Source organism: Pelophylax lessonae, assembly GCF_965119305.1.
Source record: "Pelophylax lessonae genome assembly, chromosome: 1".
Classification (NCBI taxonomy): Eukaryota; Metazoa; Chordata; class Amphibia; order Anura; family Ranidae; genus Pelophylax; species Pelophylax lessonae.
Genome location: NC_138768.1, coordinates 383,978,435 through 384,001,523, shown reverse-complemented (window position 1 = coordinate 384,001,523; position 23,089 = coordinate 383,978,435). Strand labels below are relative to the sequence as shown.

Below are 23,089 nucleotides of genomic sequence, written 5' to 3'. Positions count from 1 at the left end.
TTGCAGTTAAGTATACTGTTTGGGATAGATATAAGTAAATCAGTTTATCTGCCTTTAACAAATAACATATTAACCTTTTGTGTTTACCAGGGGTTCCATTATGACTTTTATATTAAAGGGAGCCTTTACTCTTAAAAACACCTAACACCTAATTACATGAAGTATACTGTTTATATTTACACAGAAAAAGATTTTTGTTGAAGCTACTAATGATTTTGTACAGGCATCTGTACCTAAAATATATTTATTAATATATTTTTTTCAAACAGACAACAAAAAGCCTATATAGCGACACAAGGTCCCCTGGCAGAGACAACGGAAGACTTCTGGAGAATGCTATGGGAACACAACTCAACCATTGTTGTTATGCTAACGAAGCTCCGAGAAATGGGCAGAGTGAGTATCTGCTTTTACCTATTGCTCATAACAGAAGTAAAACATTTAGGCCATAACTTCTGACCTTTGTCATTCTCAAAATTCTCTAGAGCTTTTAGGGGTGCTTCAAATTTTTAGGGGAAGAATGTGTGCCGGAGGAGAGGGCCAAGGACAGCAAATGACTTAACAGGGCATATTATAGAAACCCATTTGGAGTGGTTTAGCTTAAAACCGGACTATCCAGAGGTCATCCCACGGCAGAGGAATGTAATCATTCCTGATAATGCAAAGACACAGGGAAAAATCAACCACAAATACCACATGTTACAAAATTTCTCTTCTCTATGATGAAATAGGCCATAAAGCATTCTATACATTCAATGTCGTTGATTTTTGGCAGCCACAGGAAGATTGGAGGGGTGATAGGTTGCTTTTATAGAGCAGGAATACAAGCCTGGGCTGCATTCAAAAAGTGTACCATAAGTGAAAATTTTATCTGGTGGAAGGTGAAGCAAATAAACCCTGGAGTGACTTCCCAGCTCTACTGATGTTAGTTTAAATATCAGCTGACTCGCTTGCTCCCAGAAAGGATGGATTTTTTTGGCAGTTCCAGAAAATATGCAAATAGGTACCTTCTTCCCAGCCCTGAGCTCTACGTCTTACTACTTTTTACAGTTAAGTAGAGACATTAGGTGGTCGGTCTCCCCCCAAGAATTGCCCTTCCCCCTTATCTCTCTTTTTTCTCTTGTCCTTTACGTGTTCACCTTATTGTTAATACAGCCTCAAATTATAATGGGCTTCTTCCCTTTTGGCTGCTATTGACTAAACTTTGATGGGTCTTTAATATGTATTTGCCCTTTTCCTTGAGATGTTGGGGTATGTTGCTACACTTTCTACAAACAACATTCTTTTTTTTCATATCACTCTTAATTGCTTAGTCTAGGTATTTTGTCTGATCCACCATATTACTTCTAAGTGACACTGGCAATATTGTGGTATCTGTTTTGCCATTCTGTAAGCTTATACTATTGGCTAAACAATTTATTCCTGTCTTTTCGTGTTGTAATTGCTTTTTGTGAAAATTTAAATAAATAATTTATTTCAAAAAATTCTCCGGAGCTTCAGCAATGTTAGGAAACTGTATAGTGAAAGTGCAGCGCTAAACAATAATCCAGTAGATATAAATGTATCAAAACAATAGATATCTAATATACTATAAAGTGCAAAAGTGCCAATGATAAATATAAACAATGGTGATAATAAAGTTCATATTATGACTGTAAAAGTCTGCAGAGAAAAGATGAAGATGAATTTTGCCACCGTCCGTGCTTCAATCACCAATATGTGACAGTCCACCACCCAATGAGGATATACTGCTTACCGGAGAGTATGTACTCAGATACCATCGCAACAACACTTGAATATGGCCAAAGATGGTGTTCTTAAGGCAGCTCTGAAGGTTTCCAATCGTAGCTCCACGATAGGACCGTCGCTCACAATGTTGTATCATACAGGGCGTTGGACCATAAAGATAAAAGAAGCCTCCACATAGTGTAAAACTGTAACTTTGGGTTTTATTTAAAAGGTAAAAAACTTACATCATATCCAATAAACAAACGCCTTTAACAACATTTAACATGGAAAATCAGAATGCAATGTCCTGAATTGTAAGAAACCCAACGCATTTCATCCTCAGAGAGAGATCTATAGGCTTTCCCGTTATTACATAAATATATATATATATACCATATCTTGGTAATTACCTTAATTACTTTCCACCATGATGTACCTGTAATCCAAATAATTGCTTCCTGGCTAAAAACATGGCATCATGCAGTGCGTTTCAAGCCTCTTCCATTAGCTTCTATGCATACGTGTCACAACTCTATCCAGCTATAGTGACTGTGCTTGCGTCGTCCGGACAGTTATGGTGTGCACGCGCTGGAATTCATTCAGCACAAGACTTACCATCCCACGGATCAGAACAATGGAATGCAGTGAAGGAATGATTATTACGTACCAACGAAGCCTCACTTTGCGCATATGCGTCCCAAATAAGCCATGATTCTAATATTAAACTTGCCCTGAATCTAAGCCTCGCTGTAAAAACAATCACGCCTAGACGAGAAAAAAGGGGTTATCTGCTATATGTAGCAGAATATGTTGTTGTGGACATCAATTGTGTTATAAATCACAAAATGCACACCTGTATAGAAACGACTTATAAAAAAGGGGAAAAACGAAAGATATTAAAAATATTTAAAATATTTGTAATAAAAAGGAGAACATACCCACTCGATAGTAAATACACTTATATGCATGCAGGAGTCCACTGAGGTAGAGAAGCTACAACTCCCTTATAATTACTGAACCTAACCATACCTTGAGGTATCTATAGTCAAGAATCCCCAAGTAAAAGGATATCTGTAAATCTCTAATGTCAAACAAGACTTGTTGACGTTATGCTTTATTGATGTCCCACTCAACATTCATACCCAAAGGGGAGAAGGACCTCAACTCATAAATGCAGTAGGTTTTTAATTGGGAAACTCCCCGTCTAATTGAACCTCCCCTCCATGGGGGGACATATTTATCAATGATCAGAAATTGGGTACCTCTAGGATCTTTGCTGTGGTACTGTAGATAATGTTTAGGGACACTATGATTGGTAAGACCCTTCTTTATGTTTAGGTTGATCATCTAAAAGTGACCTTCTATCAATAGCGAGAGTATTCTATATTTCTATATCTACCTCACTTGTCTTATAACCCTTTTAAAATATTCTAATTTAATCCATTTAGATCGATGGGCTTGAAATATGTTTTGGTCATCAATTGCTTGTTGATAACCCCTATTTTAAGATTAAAAAAATGGATACTCTCCCTACTGGCCTCATATGACAGAAAAATACCTCTGTCACTATTGTTTAACATAAAAAAAATTGATCCAAAGTTTCTAAACTGCCATTCCAAAGGAGGAGGATGACGTCTATGTACCTAGCCCAAAGGACCAATTACGGTCTCTCATGGGCATAGATGACTTCCTCCTCCCGTTTGGCCATAAAGAGGTTAGCAAGACTAGGGGCGAACTTCGCCCCCATAGCCACACCTCTTTCTTGTTTGTAATATTTGCCCTCAAACCAAAAATAGTTGTGATTAGTTGCAAAAATTAACAGGTCCATAATGAATGATCTCTGGAATCTGGGAATAGTCTTATCTTGAGACAAGTAGTATTCTACTTTTACAGTCATAATATAGACTTTAACAACACCATTGTTTAGATTTATCATTGGTACTTTTGCACTTTATAGTATACTAGATATCTATTGTTTTGATACATTTATATCTACTGGATTATTGTTTAGCGCTGCACTTTCACTATACATTTTTATTGCAATGTTTTGTCCATTGTAGTGCGGGTAGCTTTATGCAGAATTGGAATTAGCGCGGTATTTTTTCACATACACATCTGCATCTGCTGGGAGTTTTACTTTACAAGAATTAAATTTTCAGTTAAGGGGAGGTAATGCTTTTATTATAAGAATACATATTGTTATATAAAGCACCTATACTCTATGGGGAGATTTACTAAAACTGGAGCACACAGAATTTGATGCAGCTGTGCATGGTAGCCAATCAGCTTCTAACTTCAGCTTGTTCAATTAAGCTGTGACAATAAAACCTGGAAGCTGATAGGTTTCTATGCAGAGCTGCACCAGATTTTGCACACTCCACTTTTAGTAAACCTCCCTCTATATATCTTTTCACATTGATGTTCTATACTACATCTATTGCTCAACAATAAACACAATAATGAAATGTACGTTATTACCACTTGCCAACCAGCCGCCACACATTTACTTTGGCAGGTTGGCTCTATTACGCGAAACGACATACCTGTAGTCACTGTTCCTGTTGGGAGCTGTTGATAAGCTCCTGATCATGTGATCAATGTGAGAGCCAATCACAATGATCAAATGACCGAGAAGCCCTTCTTTGACTCCCAGTGCTAATGACTCTATAAAGGGCTGGTGGCAAGGGCTTCAAGTAATATTTTTTTCTTCATTTGTTAAATAAAGTAAAAACATTATTTAAAAGACATTTGAAGGCATAGTACACACATTTGACCACACTAGCCCAAGTTTGATTACATTTAAATAAGTGAGTCTGCAGAGAGAAAGCAGCCAGGGGTACTGGGGATGCTTCATTAATGTAAACAGACTATATTGCCTGCATTTATTTCAGTGCCATGCAGTTTAATGTAAAGCCCCAGCTCTCATGGATTGCTTCTCGGTCAGCATAAATGTGTATAATAAGACTTCAGTATACATTGTTTTTGTCTTTTTTTTTTACAATAAATTGAACCTGGGGCCAGGCTATAGATATTCAAGTAATTATGTTTTCAGGCAGTATATGAGCTTTAAAACAAATTTAAACTTTCTAGATGCATTTAGTGCGAAGCTAATTATATCCTTAACTTTCAATTTTGCTTAAATCATCCTAGTCATTCTTTCAGCAGTTTCGTTTTGTCTCCCCACTCTCTTTGTTTGTATTAAAGTGTAACTAAAGGTAAAACTTTTTTAGCCATGGATAGGGATTAGAACACCTGTTTATTGATGTCTGTGCCCCCGTTAGGGGGATTCACCCTTTCTGTTTGTCATGTTTACCATTCCCATTCCCAAACTTTCTGTTTTAAAACATTTAAAATAAAAATGCCAAGACATTACTAACATCCCCAAAATGACCCCTTTTTTGGGAAGAGCTTCGGCTCTCTGGGAGCTCTCCCTCCTCATTGGCTGAGACAGCAGCAACAGCCAATGGCTCCTGCTGCTGTCAATCACAGCCAGTGAGCCAAAGAGGAGGGAGGCCAAAATGTGGCTCTGTGTGTAAATGGACACATAGAGATGCGGCTCAGGGGAGAGCCTCCCTGGGTGCCCCCATTGCAATCTGCTTGCTCTGGGGGCACTTGGCAGGAGGGATGGGCCAAGAATGCTGGCAAGGGACCTAAGAAGTGTAAAACCATTGCACAATAAAAATTATTGCAAGAAAACCATTGCACAGACCAAGTAATACTGGCCATACACTAGCCGAAAAATCATTCGAAAATCTGTTATTTGGTCTGTTCGTTTGTTTTTCATCCAGTTAAAAGGCACAAATAGAAAATAGTTTTAAATTTTCACAGCTGAAAAATCGAAGGAACAGTTTGGAAAATGCCACTGAAGAACAATAAATTGAATCGCCTGAACTTGTTTGCACTAGGGATATGTGACAAAGCGATCGAAAAACTGATTAATTTATCTCCATTGAATGATTTCGCGATCAAAACTCGGTCATTACATGATGACAAAATCGTTTGCTCTCACGGCCGAGTGATTTTTTGGCTAGTGTATGACCAGCATTGGTAAAACATGTTTGTAATTTTTTTTAAAAAGAAAACCTTTAATATAGCTTTAAGGTTTTAAAAAATTGCCCGCTGAAGTCAAGTGCAAATCTTTCATTAGTAGAAGAACGTAATCTGGAGAATAAAATTGTATTGCACTAAAATTGCATAAATGTCACGAACAGACCCAAAACACTTTACCCCTTTACAATCATTGATGATCAGTAGAATTTCTTAAACACCCCAATCCTTCCCTCCTTCCCCTTTTGGTATTCAGTGGCACTTTGGTCCTTCCCAAAACAATCCATAAATGTTTGGTTTGAACCCTTCCCTCTACCTTGATTTGCAACCTCCCTCTGCTGCAGCCTGGGGAGTTAAGCAAAAGGATTCATCAGTTACGTTTATCCAGTCTCCTCCTTTTCCTCTGTTGTTTGAGCAAGAAGCAAGCTTTACAATGTATACAGTTATACTGTTTCCATTTGTCATCATTATATTTGGCAATCACAGCAATTACCAAGCAAAGAGTCACTCTGATTTAATACAATTGCTGGTACTGGGGTGGTTGAAGCTCATTTAATGCATGTTAAAAATATGTAAACACTTGAACGTCTATAGCATAGACATATGGTCAATTTAAAGGTCAGGATCAAAGATATCAAGGCTTTTCTAGCTAACAAAGATAACAGCAGGCATCTTGTGGAATCTGTTTGTAGGCAGGACTTTTAAATGTTAAAACAAAGTACAGGATTACATATTCTGTTTAACATATACTGCTTCATGTTATTCTTTATTTTTATTATTTTAATTTATATCCTTTAAATAATGAATTTTCGTGTTTCCAGGAAAAGTGCCATCAGTATTGGCCCGCAGAACGGTCTGCTCGGTATCAGTACTTTGTGGTGGATCCAATGGCAGAATATAACATGCCTCAGTACATCCTCCGAGAATTTAAAGTAACAGATGCTCGGGTAAGTAATTTGTTTTAGCAAAGAAAATAACAGAAATCAGAACACTTTGAAGCACAGTATATGATAGGTAGTCTTTTTGGTTTTGTCGAAATGTGTACATTTTAAATACTCAGGCTCAGTAAATTCTGTAAGCTAGAACTTTATGATTTAAAACACATCACAACAAATCACATTCTGTGCTAAATACTAACATGCTTTACAGTGTATACTGCTGATTCTGGCTTTAGCAGAGTCTTGGAACCATTTGTGCCTCATTCACTCATCCACATGTTAAACTGCTTGGCTGGAGAACTAGATTACTCAGTTTACACACAGAACCCAACCTTTTCTCATTGTCGTGGAATTTCATGTTTATCATACTTATTCAGTTACTCAGTTACTTAGCTGTACCTTTTGCCAGCTATGGTTCTACACAGCAGTGGGATCAAACCCAACATCCAATCTGTCTGCTGTTAAATGTGATAAGATTGCCAAAATGCAAAGGAACACATACACAAAAAATATGTTATTAATTTCTCTGCCCAAAGAAATCGAATGTTACCATAACATTTTACAATAGATTTTCAATGTGTACTACAATGTGCTTAATAGATAGTGGGTTTGATCTAATAATTTGAATTCGCATTTTTCACATGTGCATGTGTGGTGTGGTTTAATGCCACTCATTTTGAATAGCAACCCAAAGCACATATACATTGTAAGTCCTCTCTTCAGCTTACCATAATGCCTGTATGAATCCACATGTGCTGCAGTACCGTACATTGCCCTAACATGTGCCATTTGTTTCCCATGCATTCTTATATGATATATTGGAAAACAGAAATCAAACGTTAAACACAATTAAATCTATAGCCTCTAATATAGACAGATGTTGGAAGCACATAGTTATGTACATTTTATAAAGAAAACATTTACAAAATAAAGTACGAGTTGTATCACACTGTACACATGATATACCCAAGTATATCATACTTTTGGCCTCATTTACACTGGCAGTGAGACGTGCATTTAACTGCATTTACAGGACATTTCTAAATTTCAGTAAATATTAATAAATAAATAATCCACAGTGTACATAAATAAAAAAGTGAAATATAATGTCCACACTGTGTAAGTCAATGTACCCAGTTAGAAGCAAATCTTGCCATGAATATTAAAGTTGCGCAGAAATAAACATTGAAGATCAACCGATCAACTTGGGTACATTCAGCCTGCCCATACATGGTTGAAGTCTCGGCCGGTTCCTGCACAATTTACAATTAGCACAGCACTGTTTGAGTTTATATTAAATTAGGAAAAAAAATAGAGTTAGGTACTTTGAAAGTGTTTAAATGCATTTAACCACTTTCAAGAGCATGCATACATTTAAATGAAGGAGAATTTTATGCAGGAAGCATAACACTTGTTTATACCTCCTAGATTATTTCTCCTATGTTTCAATAAGCCAAATGCAGGAGGTTAATGTGAATGTAGTCTCACCCTTAAGGTGCCCTCTGTTTTCTAGAGCAGGACAAAATATCAGACATTTTCTGGTTGCATTACTGTATATTTGACTGCTGGGTAAAGGATCCCATAAATATAAGATGTGACTTCACTATACATCTTACTTTATATACCAACTCACTGGGCCTCCCATATATACAGTAGGAGTAAACCACTTAATGAAGGTGATTTCACACATCTGTATGGCCCCTAGATGTCTTCTGCCATTAAAGTAGAAGACTACATTGGCACATTTTAAAGATGCCCTTAAAGCTTTGTTCCCCCTAGTGCAACTACACAGTTGCACGATTTCGAGTGCAAACTTGATGCAACTTGCACTAGCACTTAAGTCACAAGAAAGTCACATCAAAAGTAGGGCAGGAACCTTTTCCAAACTTTAAGTCACATAGATTGTTTTGGGTGCCATTAAAATCAATGGACTGCAACTTGTTATACGACTTTGTGTCGCGAAGTTGCATGACAAGTCACACTAGTGTGAACAGAGCCTAAAAATCTGATTGGATGAATTCCACATTCTTACTGCTCTGACAGTAAAGAACCCTCTACACTGTTTAAGGTTAAACCCCCTCTCTTCCAAATTTAGTGAATGGCTGCATGTCTTATCAAATTCTATTTATTCTAGGGTCACCAGTGCGGTATTTGTAAATCGCTATCATATATCCCCTCTCAAGAGTCTCCTCTCCAGAGAGAATAAGTTTAATGCTTGTAATCTTCCTCTAGTTTCTTTATTAGCTTTGTTGCCCTTTTCTGGACTCTCTCCAGTTCCAGCACATCCTTCATGAGGACTGGTGACCAGAACTTGCAGCAGTTTGACATTACATGCCATTGCTGAGTCTGTCATCTACTAGGACCCCAAGGTCCTTTTCTATCCTATATTGCCCCAGAGGTTCTCCCCCTAGCGAGTAACTTGCGCTGTATTCCTTTTCACCTTGTGTGGCTGTTACCTGGCTTTGCCCTACTTTAAAGGCCAACCTAATAAGAACATATTAATGATTCAAACCTTCACTCATTCTGTTCTGTATTTACTGCATAATGCATTTTAGGATTGTAAAATAATAATGTAAATAGTGCAATGGTGTTCATACTACATTTCTGTGTACTATAATTTTAGGTGAGTATGCATCTTTGTGTTGTAATACACAAATAACTTCAAGTTTTATAACGTGCTATTTGAAAATAATATATAGACGTTTCACTTACAACAAATTAAAGGGGAAGAAGGGCCAAATCTTAGTCCTGCACTCCTGTGACCCGTATTCAGCTGACATCGGGCTGCACGCATAATCCTGGAAAAACACCTTAAACTGCTGATGTAAATGTACGTAAGCCAATCTGGAAGTAGTTCAAGCCGAGTTCTCCCCATCATGCTTTTCTTCATTATTCTAATTTTGTTAGATATATACAATATATGTGCCAGCAGTATACTGGGTTTACAAGAGTCTTGAACACCAATGTTTAATTATAGAAACAAAATGAAGTAAACATTGTGAGTTCAACAAAAGAGATACAATATGAAATAATTTAATAAAATAAATAAAATATAAATTCAACAACTAATTTTGTTTGATATTTACAGATACACGATGCTGTTTTTCTTCATTCTGGAAACTTTTTAGTTTTACCCAATATGGTCATAGTTGTTTATGTCCACTTATTCTTTATTATACAGTATGTTACTTTTTTAACAGATTTTGCTGAGAATTTGCATAAGAAACAATATATTAAAACAATAGAGAGTCTGTATGGCCTCTTCACAAATTAGGGATGGATTTCACTCTATTGTTTCTGGTCATTAATTTAAAAGTAAAGATTCTGGGGTTTATTAGAGTTGTAAGAAAAATAAACTCTTTTTACAGGATGGGCAGTCGCGGACAGTAAGACAGTTCCAGTTCACTGACTGGCCAGAACAAGGAGTGCCAAAGTCCGGAGAAGGATTTATCGACTTCATAGGACAAGTGCATAAAACAAAAGAACAGTTTGGTCAAGATGGGCCAATATCTGTGCATTGCAGGTATGTTTCAAGAGTACTTCAGCTATGCCATTGGTTATAGCCAGGCCAAATTTAGGAACATCAGTATGAATTGGTTAAATTTACTATAACTTTATAACCGATTTGCTTAACTAAATGATTTTTACATTTTCTTTAAATATATATATATATATATGATTTCATCATCACATTTTTATAAATAAATACCTGGCCCCATTTTAAAGTATACTCTACGAAATAAAAAAAGGTAAAAAAATATATATTTATATTTTTTCTGGTTTATGATTGTATCAGACAGTTACAGTATTAATAAAAAAGATACATTGACATCTACAGACTGCAGGGGTCTCTGCAATAATTGCTGACATAGTTATCATATGATTGTCAGTAGGAACCAAAACTGTCATTGGCAGCTAGCAACTGCACACACGACGTAAATTAACACATCATTAGTACAAGACATTGTCCAGGGGAACTTTATCTACAGATTGTGGGCAGGAACCGTTAACTTACTTCAATTGGCACATCACGTAGAGATTTCTGAAGATACAACAATGTATGATGTGGGTTATATGCATTTTTTTTTTTACATTACTTATAATTCAGACAAAAACTGTTCATATATTTCTATCTTTTAGTCAATGTTTCCTTAGATTGTATCTTATACACATGTGCCAAATAGTGGTAAAGAAGGAGATACAGTAATGTTAGTTTTGCAAAGTGAACTTTTACACAGCTTATGCACAGTCAAGTAAAGAGAAATAAAAAGAAAAAATACTTACACATTGTTGGATGACTAATTGGAACACAGTTTCACTTTATTTACTAAGCCAAGTAAATGTTTACTTTGTAATTAAAAATCTCTCTATTCCTTTTTTAAATTAACCCCACTATCCTTTCTTTAAAATCAGTGCAAGGATATAAATATATATTCTATATGTTTCTGCTATTTACAATGACTCCTTATACTGTATATATGAGGATTTATATTCAAATATGGATAATTAGAAGGAGGGAGAAGGGATTAAATTAAAATCTGCCCATCTGTCTTCATCATTGTCTATGATCCTTTAACCCTTTTACTGCCAGGTCCATACAGCATACGGACCTACAAAACTGCTTGCAGCTGGCCAGGTTCGTACACCGTACGGACCTCATTCCCCCTTGTATTATGAGCTCATGGTCACTTTAGCAGACTCTGCTGAACAAAACATTAGCTCTAATCAGCAGATAACAATACACTGATCAGAGCTATAACCCCAAAAAGGTCCCCACCCCCACTGCTGCCACTGCTGCTACACTGATGTTTCTCCCTGCTTTACCCTAAAATACACCCCTTCCCCACCTAACTAATCTCTACAGCCTCTCACTAACTCTGTACACTAAACCCCCCCACACTGATCCTGACCCCACCGCCCCCCTGCAACAGGATCCTCCCCTGCAGCTTGCGGCTTCCCTCCTCTGCCCTCCCGCTGGCTTATATGCTGCAGGGGAGGCACATATAGGCAAAAAAATTAAGACCCCCTTCTGCCATTTTGACCTCCCCTGCAGTGCCAGGCATTCCTGATCTCCTGGGACCCCTCCCTGCACTGCAACCAGCCAGCTATCCCTCCCTCCTGCCGGCTGCAGCTGCTGCTTGGGAGGGATCCTGGCTGTCAGGATGGAGAGTGGGGGGCTGCTAAACATGTGTTAACCAGCCCCCTTCCTTGCCTAGGTGAACATAGTGAGCGATCGGTATGGATTGCCCCTATGTTCAGCTGTCACTATGGCATAGTAAACGGCATTTACTATGTCAGAGTGTATGAATGAATGGGAGCCGCTATGCAGAGGCTTCCATCCATTGATTAGTATTGCAGCTGAGCCTGCAGAGAAAGGGACTGAACTCTCTTCAGTCTGTTTAGACCCCTGATGTCTCTCTAAAGCCCCCCCCCCCCCATTAAAAATACATGTAAAAAATATATATACAGTATCTCACAAAAGTGAGTACACACCTCACATTTTTGTAAATATTTTATTATATCATTTCATGTTACAACACTGAAGAAATTACACTTTGCTACAATGTAAAGCTGTGAGTGTACAGCTTGCATAACAGTGCAAATTTGCTGTCCCCTCAAAATAACTCAACACACAGCCATTAATGTCTAAACCGCTGGCAGCAAAAGTGAGTACACCCTTAAGTGTAAAAGTCCAAATTGGGCCAAATTAGCCATTTTCCCTCCCCGGTGTCATGTGGTTTGTTAGTGTTACAAGGTCCCAGGTGTGAATGGGGAGCAGGTGTGTTAAATTTGGTGTTATTGCTCTCACTCTCTCATACTGGTCACAGGCGCAAAGCATTGCAACCCCAGCATGTAAACACCCCCATCTGCTGCCTATTGCAGCCTGAGGGATGTGGTTGGTGGGTTGCAGAAACACAGCTCAATAGTGCACGTTTGCCGCCCAAGGCCTTGTTCATGCGGGGCATACTACTAGAGGGCTGTGTTTACCTGCAGATGGATGCACAGGTTTTAATCCGTGCATCCCCATGCAGGCAGTCCCATTATGTCAATTGGGACACAGCAGCTGCACGGGTATGCACAGGTGTTCCGTGCATTCCTGTGCAGGCAGTCCCATTCATGTCAATTGAGACGCAGCAGCTGTAAGGAAAAAGCCACTGCTCTCAACTTGACATCCATGTGGGTGCATGTCCCCGAACTCATGCTGTCTGTGTTTGGGTCCATGCACCTACACCCGCATGGATGTCAGATCTTTCATTGCAGCTGGTGCTTCCCAATTTACATGAATATGGCTGCCTGCAGGTAAACACGGCCCTCCGTGGGCGTACACTTTAGCACACCCCACTGAACAAGGCCTTAGCAGGAATTTAGCAGGAATCACAGGAGTTACAGTATATTGTGTTTATGTGTGAAAATAAGGATTTTAGTTTTTTTTTTTGTGAAAATAGTTTGATAAACATTTGCGCAAAAACCATGGGGCCTAAAAAAAATCAGTAGCACCTTCTTTTTATTATAGAGGTATGGTTTGGGGGGTCTTTTACAAACTCTGAAAGATTTAAGTGAAAAATGAAAACCTCCAGATTTTTTGAGACATTTTTGGGTACGTTCCATTTTCACCATTTTGCAAAATGGCGCAATTTTGAAATCTACAAATATTTGTTATTTATTAACTCAACACAGGATACGTTTTAATATTTAGTAGTTATTTAGCAGGAATTTTGTAAAATTAGCTGTGGTTTTATCTGCTAAGAATGGATTTAGTGTATTTTTAGCGAAAATATTATTTTGATAAACATTTGCGCAAATACCACAGGGCCTAAAAAATCAGTAGCACTTACTTTTTATTCTTAAGGTCATGCGCTTTTAGAAAATATATGGGAGTCTTTTACAAATTCTTGAAGCTGTAGATTCTGATTCAGATTTTTCGAGAAATTTGGATATTTACACATTTGCGTCTGGTCGATTTTCACCATTTCGCAAAAAGGCGCAATTAAAAAATTACAAATATTTGTTATTTATTAACTCAATACAGGATAAGGGTTTATATTTTGTAGGAATTTTTTTAAAATGTGCTGTGTTTTTATCTGCTAATAATGATTTTAGTGGATTTTTAGCAAAAATATTGTTTTGTTAAACATTTGTGCAAGTATTGTGGGACCTTAAAAATCAGTAGACCCTTCTTTTTATTCCACTGCTCATATGCTTTAAGAAAATATATGGTTTGGAGGGTCTTTTGCAAACTCTGAAAGTTATAAGTGAAAAATAAAAAAGCAAAGGAAAACATTGCAAAAATAGTCTGGCCAACTGAGTTTAAAAGTGGAGCACAGGGCATGGTAGCAAAAGTGTTAAATTGACACTTTAGAGCTTCTGATCTGCATGCTGGTCCTGGTCAATGCTTTACAAAGTACTGAAGCTAATGGTTCAGTATTACAACCAGACAAAACAATTTTTAAAAAACAGGATAATCTTCAAATTCTTTCATTTCAGGTTTCTCTTAACAGACGACCCAATAAAACTATTCAAAACCCAGAAATTTTAAAGTGCCAACCAACAGTTTAAAGTGTACGAAAACCCTACAATAAACTCCTGTTTTTTCCTCCCTTTTTATCTTTGAATATACTATAAATAAAGTTTTGTTATATCGGTTTAATAAGCGCAAACAATGTTCCTTGGTCTTGCAAGAAATCTTTAGAGCTAATAACTTCCTGCACTCTTAGCTTGTGCTGACTGCTATTAGTTAGAATTCTTCCCAAATACACTATATTGTCAAAATTTTTTTGGTGCTTGCCTATACACACACATGAACTTGGCATCCTAGTCTTAGTCCGTAGAATTCAAGTTGGCCCACCCTTTGCAGCTAGAACAGCTTCAACTCTTCTTGGAAGGCTGTCCATAAGGTTTAGGAGTGTGTCTATGGGAATGTTTGACCATTCTTTCAGAAGCGCATTTATGAGGTCAGGCACTGATGTTGGATAAGAAGGCCTGGCTCACAGTCTCCACTCAAATTCATCCCAAATATGTTCTATCAGGTTGAGGTCAGGACATTATGCAAGCCAGTCAAGTTCCTCCACCCCAAACTTGCTCATCCATGTCTTTATGGACCTTGCGTTCTGCACTGGTGTGTAGTCATGTTGGAACGGGAAGGGGTCATCTCCAAATTGTTCCCACAAGGTTGGGAGCATGCAATTGTCTAAAATGTCTTAGTATGCTGATGCCTAGGATTTTAGGGGCCAAGCCCAACTCCTAAAAAAAAGTTTTGAACCCTATTGATTAAGACTGGGATGCCATTAAAGTTCATGTGCATGTAAAGGCAGGTGTTACATTACTTTTGTCAATATATTGTATTTTTGAAGGCTACAGAACCCCTGTCCTCTGTTATGGAGAATGGGCGGCTGTATGTAGTCCTATTCTCCATAGTTCCAGTACAGTGAGTGAGTGTTATCACCCTAAGACTAAAAGTATGTAATTTACAGGATCATCAGGTGAAAATAAAGTTAAAAAAAATGCGAGAGAAAAGTAAAGTAATGCAGCCTTCATGTCTAAAGACCAACAATGTGCAGTATATAACATTTTTGTGCTTGAGTTTAGATATACCTAAGAAAAAAATCAAATTAATTAGGACTTCAAATCATAGATTGGCATAACTAGGCAACCAAGGTTAGAATAATATACAAGCTCCTTCATCTTTATGCCATCAGTACCTTCTGCATAAGACTAGAGGTGCCTTCTGAGTTTTTAATGAATGCACAGTGTTAAATCCCTCTTAATAGATCATTTATTTTGTTATACTTCAGAGAAATAATATTTGTTCTGCTAAAGAACAGAGAGGGTGCACATTTAATATGCTTGGTTTACATTGAAAGTATGCTGTATGTACATTAGAGGCATAACAAAATTTTAATAAAGTTTTTCCTATAATAAAAAGTAAGATTTACATGTAAGTCTTACAATTGAAAGGTGTTGCCAAGGTTGTGAGATAGTCATAAAACGGTACATAACACACATGATAGAACTGCTCTGTCTGCTAGAGAAACAGCCAGTGGCAAGTTTAATTCTTTCTGGATTTGCTTTTGTTGGTAAAAGAAATCAAAGGTAACATTTATATTGTCTACTGGAAACATTGGTTATTTATTCTCTCTGACTTCATAAATCACTTTGGTTATCTCATGACTTCGGCTGGACAGTAGCCTGTGGGTAAATTATTAATGTCTTGGAACTGACATGCTTTCCTTCTTTAATTAAAACGGAAGAATGTAATACTTTGTTGGGTGCAAATTAGTTGTTTGATTCAATTTTGTAGGCATTATTCCACACTCTTGAGAATATACGGTTGTTTTTTAACATTTTTGTTTAGTGAAACAATTATTACTTAGCTAAAGAGGGAATTACAGTTTTTATTGAAGTTAAAAAAAATTACACTGGGGTTGATTTACTTGAGGAATAGAGAACGTTTATTTAGTAAAGTGAATAAGATGAAGCAGTGTTCACTTTGAATACCCAAACCTGTGCAAAAAAAAAAACATGCTTTTTGCTTTACCATGGTTTGATTTTTGAACCGATAACAGCTTCAGCTTATACATTAAGTTAGGTTACATTATCCTTTGCAAAGTTGCACTTCGACGAAATTATTAACTATGTGAACCAACGTCGTGGAGTATTAAGCAATTACAACATAAATGTTCTCATCCCAAACAGCAAACTTAAAAAAATAGTGTATACGTTAACTGAGATTAATGCTAAGAAAGGGCAATGAATAGTGCTTGTGAGGGTGCCAAACACAAAGCAAAAATAAAACCAGTCTACAGCTTTAAGAAATACTAAACCCCTCTTCCAAAGAAAATCAATCCGTACAGTGAAAGTGTTCACTCCTCCACCGTGGGCTCAAAAATAAAAACTCTCACCTTCCTAGTTGGACCTTTAAATTCAAGACTTCAAGAAGTCGATGACGTAACACGTAGGGCAAAGCGTTGGTTCTGCACTGAGTTACAGAACAGAGATCACTTACAGCATGAGGCTTGAATACAGAAGATCCTGTTCAGTCAATCTGCTTCATTAGAACGATGAGCAGCAGTGAGAATCCCTGTTCCTGTGTACTTGTGCAGAGCGATTGTTACATTTTATATAATGTGAGTGTATTTTATTAAATCATTTGGTTTTAGCATACAAATGGAGAGCACTATGGTTTGTTTGTTCTTCTTTCTGTTTGGTACTGGTGTACATTAGTCCTGGAGCTGGCTCTGAAGAAAAGAAGAGTTTATATTCCTCCAGCGCAGCCTATCCTGGGTAATTAAAGGGGGCCTGCCCAATTTGAGCTTTTATAATTTAAAGGTCCAACTAAGGAGGTGAGAGTTTGTCCTGTCAAGCCCACAGTGGAGGTGTGATCATTTTCATTGCTCATAGTGATTCTCTTTGGAAGAGGGATTCGGTATTTCTTAAAGCTGAAGACTTTTAAATGGACTAGTTTTATTTTTTGCTCTTTATTTGGCACCCTCACAAGCACTAGTTGTTGATGTTTTACTAGCAGGTATCTCATTTTGCACTTGTATTTTCAAGTTTGTTTGGGAGGAGATCATTTATGTTATAACTGCTTATTACTCTGCAACATTGGTGGATTCACATGGTTATTCATTTCAACATGGTGCAGTTTATTTCCTCTTTGTGGTGTATGAAAGTTTTTTTTCAATAACTTTCGGTACCGCAACTTCACATGTAAACATTGTTGTGGTGAGCACACATTTTTGATTGTTATATGTTTAACCGTGCAAGGTTCTTGTACACAGTAGGGTTGTTTTATTAAAGGAATTAGGGCTTTGCATTTGTTCACATTGCAAAGTATCTCAGCATATTGAAAAGTGAATGATGATAAATAAGGTTTACTGTAAATACTAGGTTGTGTGGTAGCAGAAATTCAGCCTGTAGGTTTTCAAAGTGAGTACAGCTTCACAACAGAACAGACACATTGCAATGTGAATATTCTTTTTGCTAGGTGAACAAACTCTACTCTTTTGGTGTCCAGACAAGCAGTAAAATAGCTTTAAGATAAACCTTCCCTGACTTTTGTAGCTGTAGGCAATCTGGAGTAATGCATCCTCAAATTCAAAATAAAGACTCTGAAGTCAGGTTTTATTCTGTGCTTACAGCACCTGCTGTTTGTTTATACAGTATTAGCAGGCTGGCAGGCTGTCATGTCCCTGCTGCCAGAAAAAGGGGTGAATGGCTGAAATTTCAGTGCCTATGTTGTGAACTTTAAAGATGAACTTCATTACAGCTACAGAGGTCAGTGGGAGGTTGTGTTATAGCTCTTTTTTTTTTTTTAAGAATGTACAGCATTTCCTTTCTTCTGCTTTTATCTTATTTTTGGAGTCTTCTCAACAAATGTTAAGGCAATTAGCAGACGTTCCAAAAAAGCTATAGTATGAGTTGGACAGGGAAATCGTTAACAATGTGTGAAATAAATATATAAATTTGTATAAAGTGCTGTACTGCTCTCAATGCTACTAAAAAAGTGCAATAACTTATAGTGGTAATTGTATATCGATCATGTCTAATTGCTCCAGAAACCAAATCACAAACAATACTAATAGTAATAATAATTATAATAATAGTAATGATAGGAATATAATTGAGCACTTTTATAGTTATTATCATCATTACTATTATTATTATTATTATTACTATTATTATTATTTATAATTTGGTTTATGGAGCAATTAGACATGAATGATATATAATCAGCACTATAAGTTATTGCACTTTTTTAGTAGCATTGAGAGCAGCGCAGCACTTTATACAATTAATATATACCGGTACCTCTTTTTGTAGGAACACAAATCAGCAGGCTTTTAATAAGTTTACGTTTCGACACAAAGTTATTTTACAACACTAATATACACCAGTATAAGGGATTTGTTAGTGCAGGAGTACTCACACAGTATACAATGTGTGAAATAAGTCACATATTATCTTATTATTTTTCTTTGCTTGTAATTAGATTAAACACTTTTCATCTGGCAATCTATTAACATTCTTGTGTCTTTTTAACAGTGCTGGTGTAGGAAGGACTGGGGTGTTCATAACTCTGAGTATTGTATTGGAAAGGATGAGATATGAAGGTGTTGTAGATATCTTCCAGACTGTCAAAATGCTGAGAACACAGCGACCTGCAATGGTACAGACAGAGGTGAGTGGACATGTGAGATTAATTGCCATTATTTATTGTGCATCTTTTCTTTAAAGTCTCTTCTTACCGGTTTGTTTTATTGAGATAGCAGTGTTATTTTATGCTGTCAAGAGCATGAAGTGCTGGAATTTAGACATACATGTCTTCTGGTGTCCTTTTAATCTTTAACCAGATGTCTTGGTGTTAAATAGCTACTAAAGCTACAAATACAAATAGTAGTGTAATAACACTAAAGTATTTTAATGATTTCCTTTTTTTAGTGACACTTTGCTTCACATATGTTATAACTGGAATAAAGAGAATATCCAAGTGTCCTTGGCCAGTAACTGTAAACCTTGACTACATTTTCTATTGTAGATTAGAAAATTAAAGGAAGAATTGTTGGCTGTTTTAAGCATGTGGACCATTGTGCTTTATGGTGCAATGGAGCCATAACTATCATAGAGAACTCAGACCCTTTTGGAATATCAATGGTGACAGAAATTCTCACCCATGATCCCTCAGTTTCAGCAATCATCTTAAAGAAACTTGCGTTCGTTCTGTTGCAAGAGTGCTTTTATCCTTTTATTTTCACAGTTCAAAGTAAAGGCATGTAGACATGTTTATAAATTAATTCCCTCACTCCACCTCCATTCCATGAGTACTCTACATCACTTGTGGCGCATTACAGGCACTTGGGAGCTGGAGCAAGTGGTACAAATAGCATGAATTCAGGCCCTGAAGAAACTCTCAAGTACCTCTCTGGCTTATACCTTTTTTTTAGAATAATATCTGCACTAACAACGCATCAGCCCTCTAGTAAGTGTTCCCTCACAGACGCGCGACATGTGGTCTAAATGAAGCAGAATTTTTTGCCACTCTGTCTGATCTACTCTAGAGGCTATTGCCACTTCTGGAATCACTAGGTACTAACAGCTCTTCTGCCTTTCCATACCCTGATTATCTTCAGTCATTATAATCTGAACTGCCTAGTGCGTGGCATAAGGTAAGGGGGGCGCTGACTTAAGCAGAGGAAGCAGGTTTTTCACCGCCAGATTTCCTTGAAGTTACTTCTTTAGCTTCTTGCCACATGCTTGCTCATATGGATAGATCCACCTAACACTGCCCATTCCCCACAATTTCTTTCAAGCACAAGGCAATTCCTAGAAAGCCTTCCCTATTCAGGATAAAGCCGAGTGGGCCTTATATAATGACTAGCCCAACTGATAGGGCTCTTCTGCCCTCCTGATAATTGTATTGCCTTGCACCCTATGGAAGGGGAATTCAAGAAAAGATGAATTGTTCCCACTGTGGATACAGCCGTTTCTGCACTAAATAATCAACCTACTGTTTCCTTTGATAGCATTCCCTCTTTTAAGGATTCAGTTTATGGGCGTCTGGAAACTCTTTTTAAGTCATCCTTTGCCTTGGCAGAATTACAACTCTTGCCCTCAGCACTGATCTTCCATGTGGATGACATGGAGAACGTGATCCATCAGAATGCCCTTTACTTTGCACTTTTGTGCACATGCACAAAATCCATAAGTTAAAGGCCGGTCAGCAGAATGTCCTTGTGAAAGGTGCTTTGTATGCATGCACTTCAAAAGTACACTCCTCTTTGGAAGTTCCCCTGATAAATTGCGGTGGCTACTGAAGAAGGGGCTTCCTACCCCACTCCCCTCAGTCTTCCGTTGTGGTAGACCCCCTCACGGCTAAGCTCACCAAACCTGCTCAGAGACCTTTTTCACTTGAAAAGTTGTCTTCACCCCTTGGAAAAAGAGGGTAGAGAGGGATGTCCAATAACATTTGCTCCACATTAGCCAAATACGTCTCAGACTTTGATTTTACCCAGTCGTCAGAGATGTACACAAAGAAGTTATATTACTGTCCTTTGCCTGCTGTTTTTTTCTATGCTATACATTCCTACTTTCTGATCACAGGGCAGACTCTTTGCAGCTTACATTCACAAGGAGTAGCTATCTCCTTCCTTCATAGGGCCTATTAACACCAGACACACTGGCATACATTGATCAACGCATCATAAAGAGGGGGGAAGTAGTTGGAAACAGCGCTACCTTATATATAAATAGTAAAAACAACCAGTGATCCAGACCATGTATTAAAACTGTGCAAAATAAAGTGCTAGTGCAAGATTTGATGTATATCCAATGATTATCGTGCAGTTAAAAATTGTGATGTATATGGCCGGATGATTAAAAAATTACAAAGTGATAGGTGAATATATTTAATAAGTGTGACAAGATAAGGTATAGTGTATATATATACAATAATAGTAAATATAGGTGAAAAAGTGTCCACAAATGTGCTTAAAATGGTGATAGTGAGCTTCGGCTGCTTAGATCTCAACTTCCACTAGAGGTCGCACTCACCCCTTAACAAGGTACTGATCCTGGCTTCAAAGGGTAAGGCAAGAAATAAACTTTCCCAGATTAGGCATCAATCTATCCTTACGGACCGGTGGATCCCATCTGAGTACAAAGCAGAACACCTCATAGCGTAGTATGTAATTGAAATTACAAATGGGAGCAGCAGTGACTCACGGTTGTGCTGTAGCAGATAAATTCAGAGCGTGTATGCAGCGCTGTGGAGCTTCCGCGTTCCACACACGGTGAGCTGCAAACCGGAAGTGACGTTGACGTATGGTTCCGCCCTACGCGTTTCGTCATTGGACTATTTTTTGAGTGCGACCTCTAGTGGAAGTTGGGAACTAAGCAACGAAGCTCACTATCACCATTTTAAGCACATTTGTGGACACTTTTTCACCTATATTTACTATTATTGTATATATACACTATACCTTATCTTGTCACACTTATTAAATATATTCACCTATCACTTTGTAATTTTTTAATCATCCGGCCATATACATCACAACTTTTAACTGCACGATAATCATTGGATATACATCAAATCTTGCACTAGCACTTTATTTTGCACAGTTTTAATACATGGTCTGGATCACTGGTTGGTTTTACTATTTATATATAAGGTAGCGCCGTTTCCAACTACCTCCCCCCTCTTTATGACACTTGACCCCTAATTTTAGGGGTTGGTTGGTGGCTGCAACCTTGATAATCAAAAAAGCCTCTGGAATATCATCCATAGCGCTGTTTTTTTTTTCCCTTTGCATTGATCAACGCATGCCAGCGCATACACATTGTAAAATCAATGTATTTCAGTAGTAGCAGTATTCACCAATGCCTTGCCATGAAAAAAGTTGAACATGCCTTTCTTTTATCATCACAATGAAACACAATACATGTAAACGCAAGCACAGCACAACATGCATAAACACTGGAGTCAAAACAATCAGTTGAAGTTTCCTTTACACATAAAGCTTTGTGAAGTTTAAAAAAATTAAAAAATATTACAGCACATTTTAAAAAGGAACACAACACAACATGCCAGTGCATGTGAACACACATGCGTTTACGTGTACTTACTGCACACTTTGCAATGTGAATGGACCCTTGAGGTTTTTTAAAAATCTGCACAGTAACCCCTATCTATTTAACAAGATCTGCCTTAACATGCTCCCAAGAACATCTTTTCTGTAGTAATTAGCTTCCTGATCGGTCTCCTGTGGACTTGTCACTAAATCTATCGCTGAAGAGGGACTTTTGCCTTCTCTTCTATAAACCTACTACTGTATCTTTCATATGACAGGGCCTCTAACTTTAGTATCATAGTACCTGCGGGTTACATTGCACCCTTCTTGGGCTTCTTCCCTAACCTTGTATTGCTCAGAATATCTAGGTCTAATTATCATATTATTATATACAGTATATTACTTCCCTCCAGCACAACATTTGTCAATCAATGACACTGTAAATATGTTGCCAATGGCACCCTTTGATTACATCTCCATGAGGATATCCGTTAGTTTTGCTGGCAGACTCCTTTGGGAAAGTCAGTTCCTGGTTTATCCACTCCAGGTCACTGGCACTATACTCTTCCCTATGCATGGAGGCTATCTGTATTACATTGATCCCCTTTTCCACACAAGCCTTCCTGGCCTTCAAGCCTCAGACTCTGCCCTAAATCTTGATATGTCTTCTCTCTCCACATCAAGGTCAAGGATCACTGGGTTACTTGCTCTGTGGTTAAATAGTCTTTCTGATCTTATATCCTTAAAGGAATTGGGCTTGTCACAGGGTGACTTCTACGCCGACCTAGTGGTGGGAAAGAACACATTTCC

The 23,089-nt window shown here is 37.6% G+C and overlaps 1 protein-coding gene across 15 annotated transcripts in view; it reads left to right on the top strand.

Moving 5' to 3' along the window:
- PTPRD (protein tyrosine phosphatase receptor type D) overlaps window positions 1-23,089 on the top strand; it is a 1,741,884-nt gene that overhangs the window by 1,709,381 nt on the left and 9,414 nt on the right. For all 15 annotated transcript variants that reach the window (XM_082266411.1, XM_082266413.1, XM_082266423.1 and 12 more), the window contains 4 exons: window positions 270-396; window positions 6,597-6,722; window positions 10,082-10,236; window positions 18,756-18,891. In XM_082266411.1, the coding sequence (XP_082122537.1) occupies window positions 270-396; window positions 6,597-6,722; window positions 10,082-10,236; window positions 18,756-18,891 (544 nt within the window). The remainder of the gene's footprint in view (window positions 1-269; window positions 397-6,596; window positions 6,723-10,081; window positions 10,237-18,755; window positions 18,892-23,089) is intronic.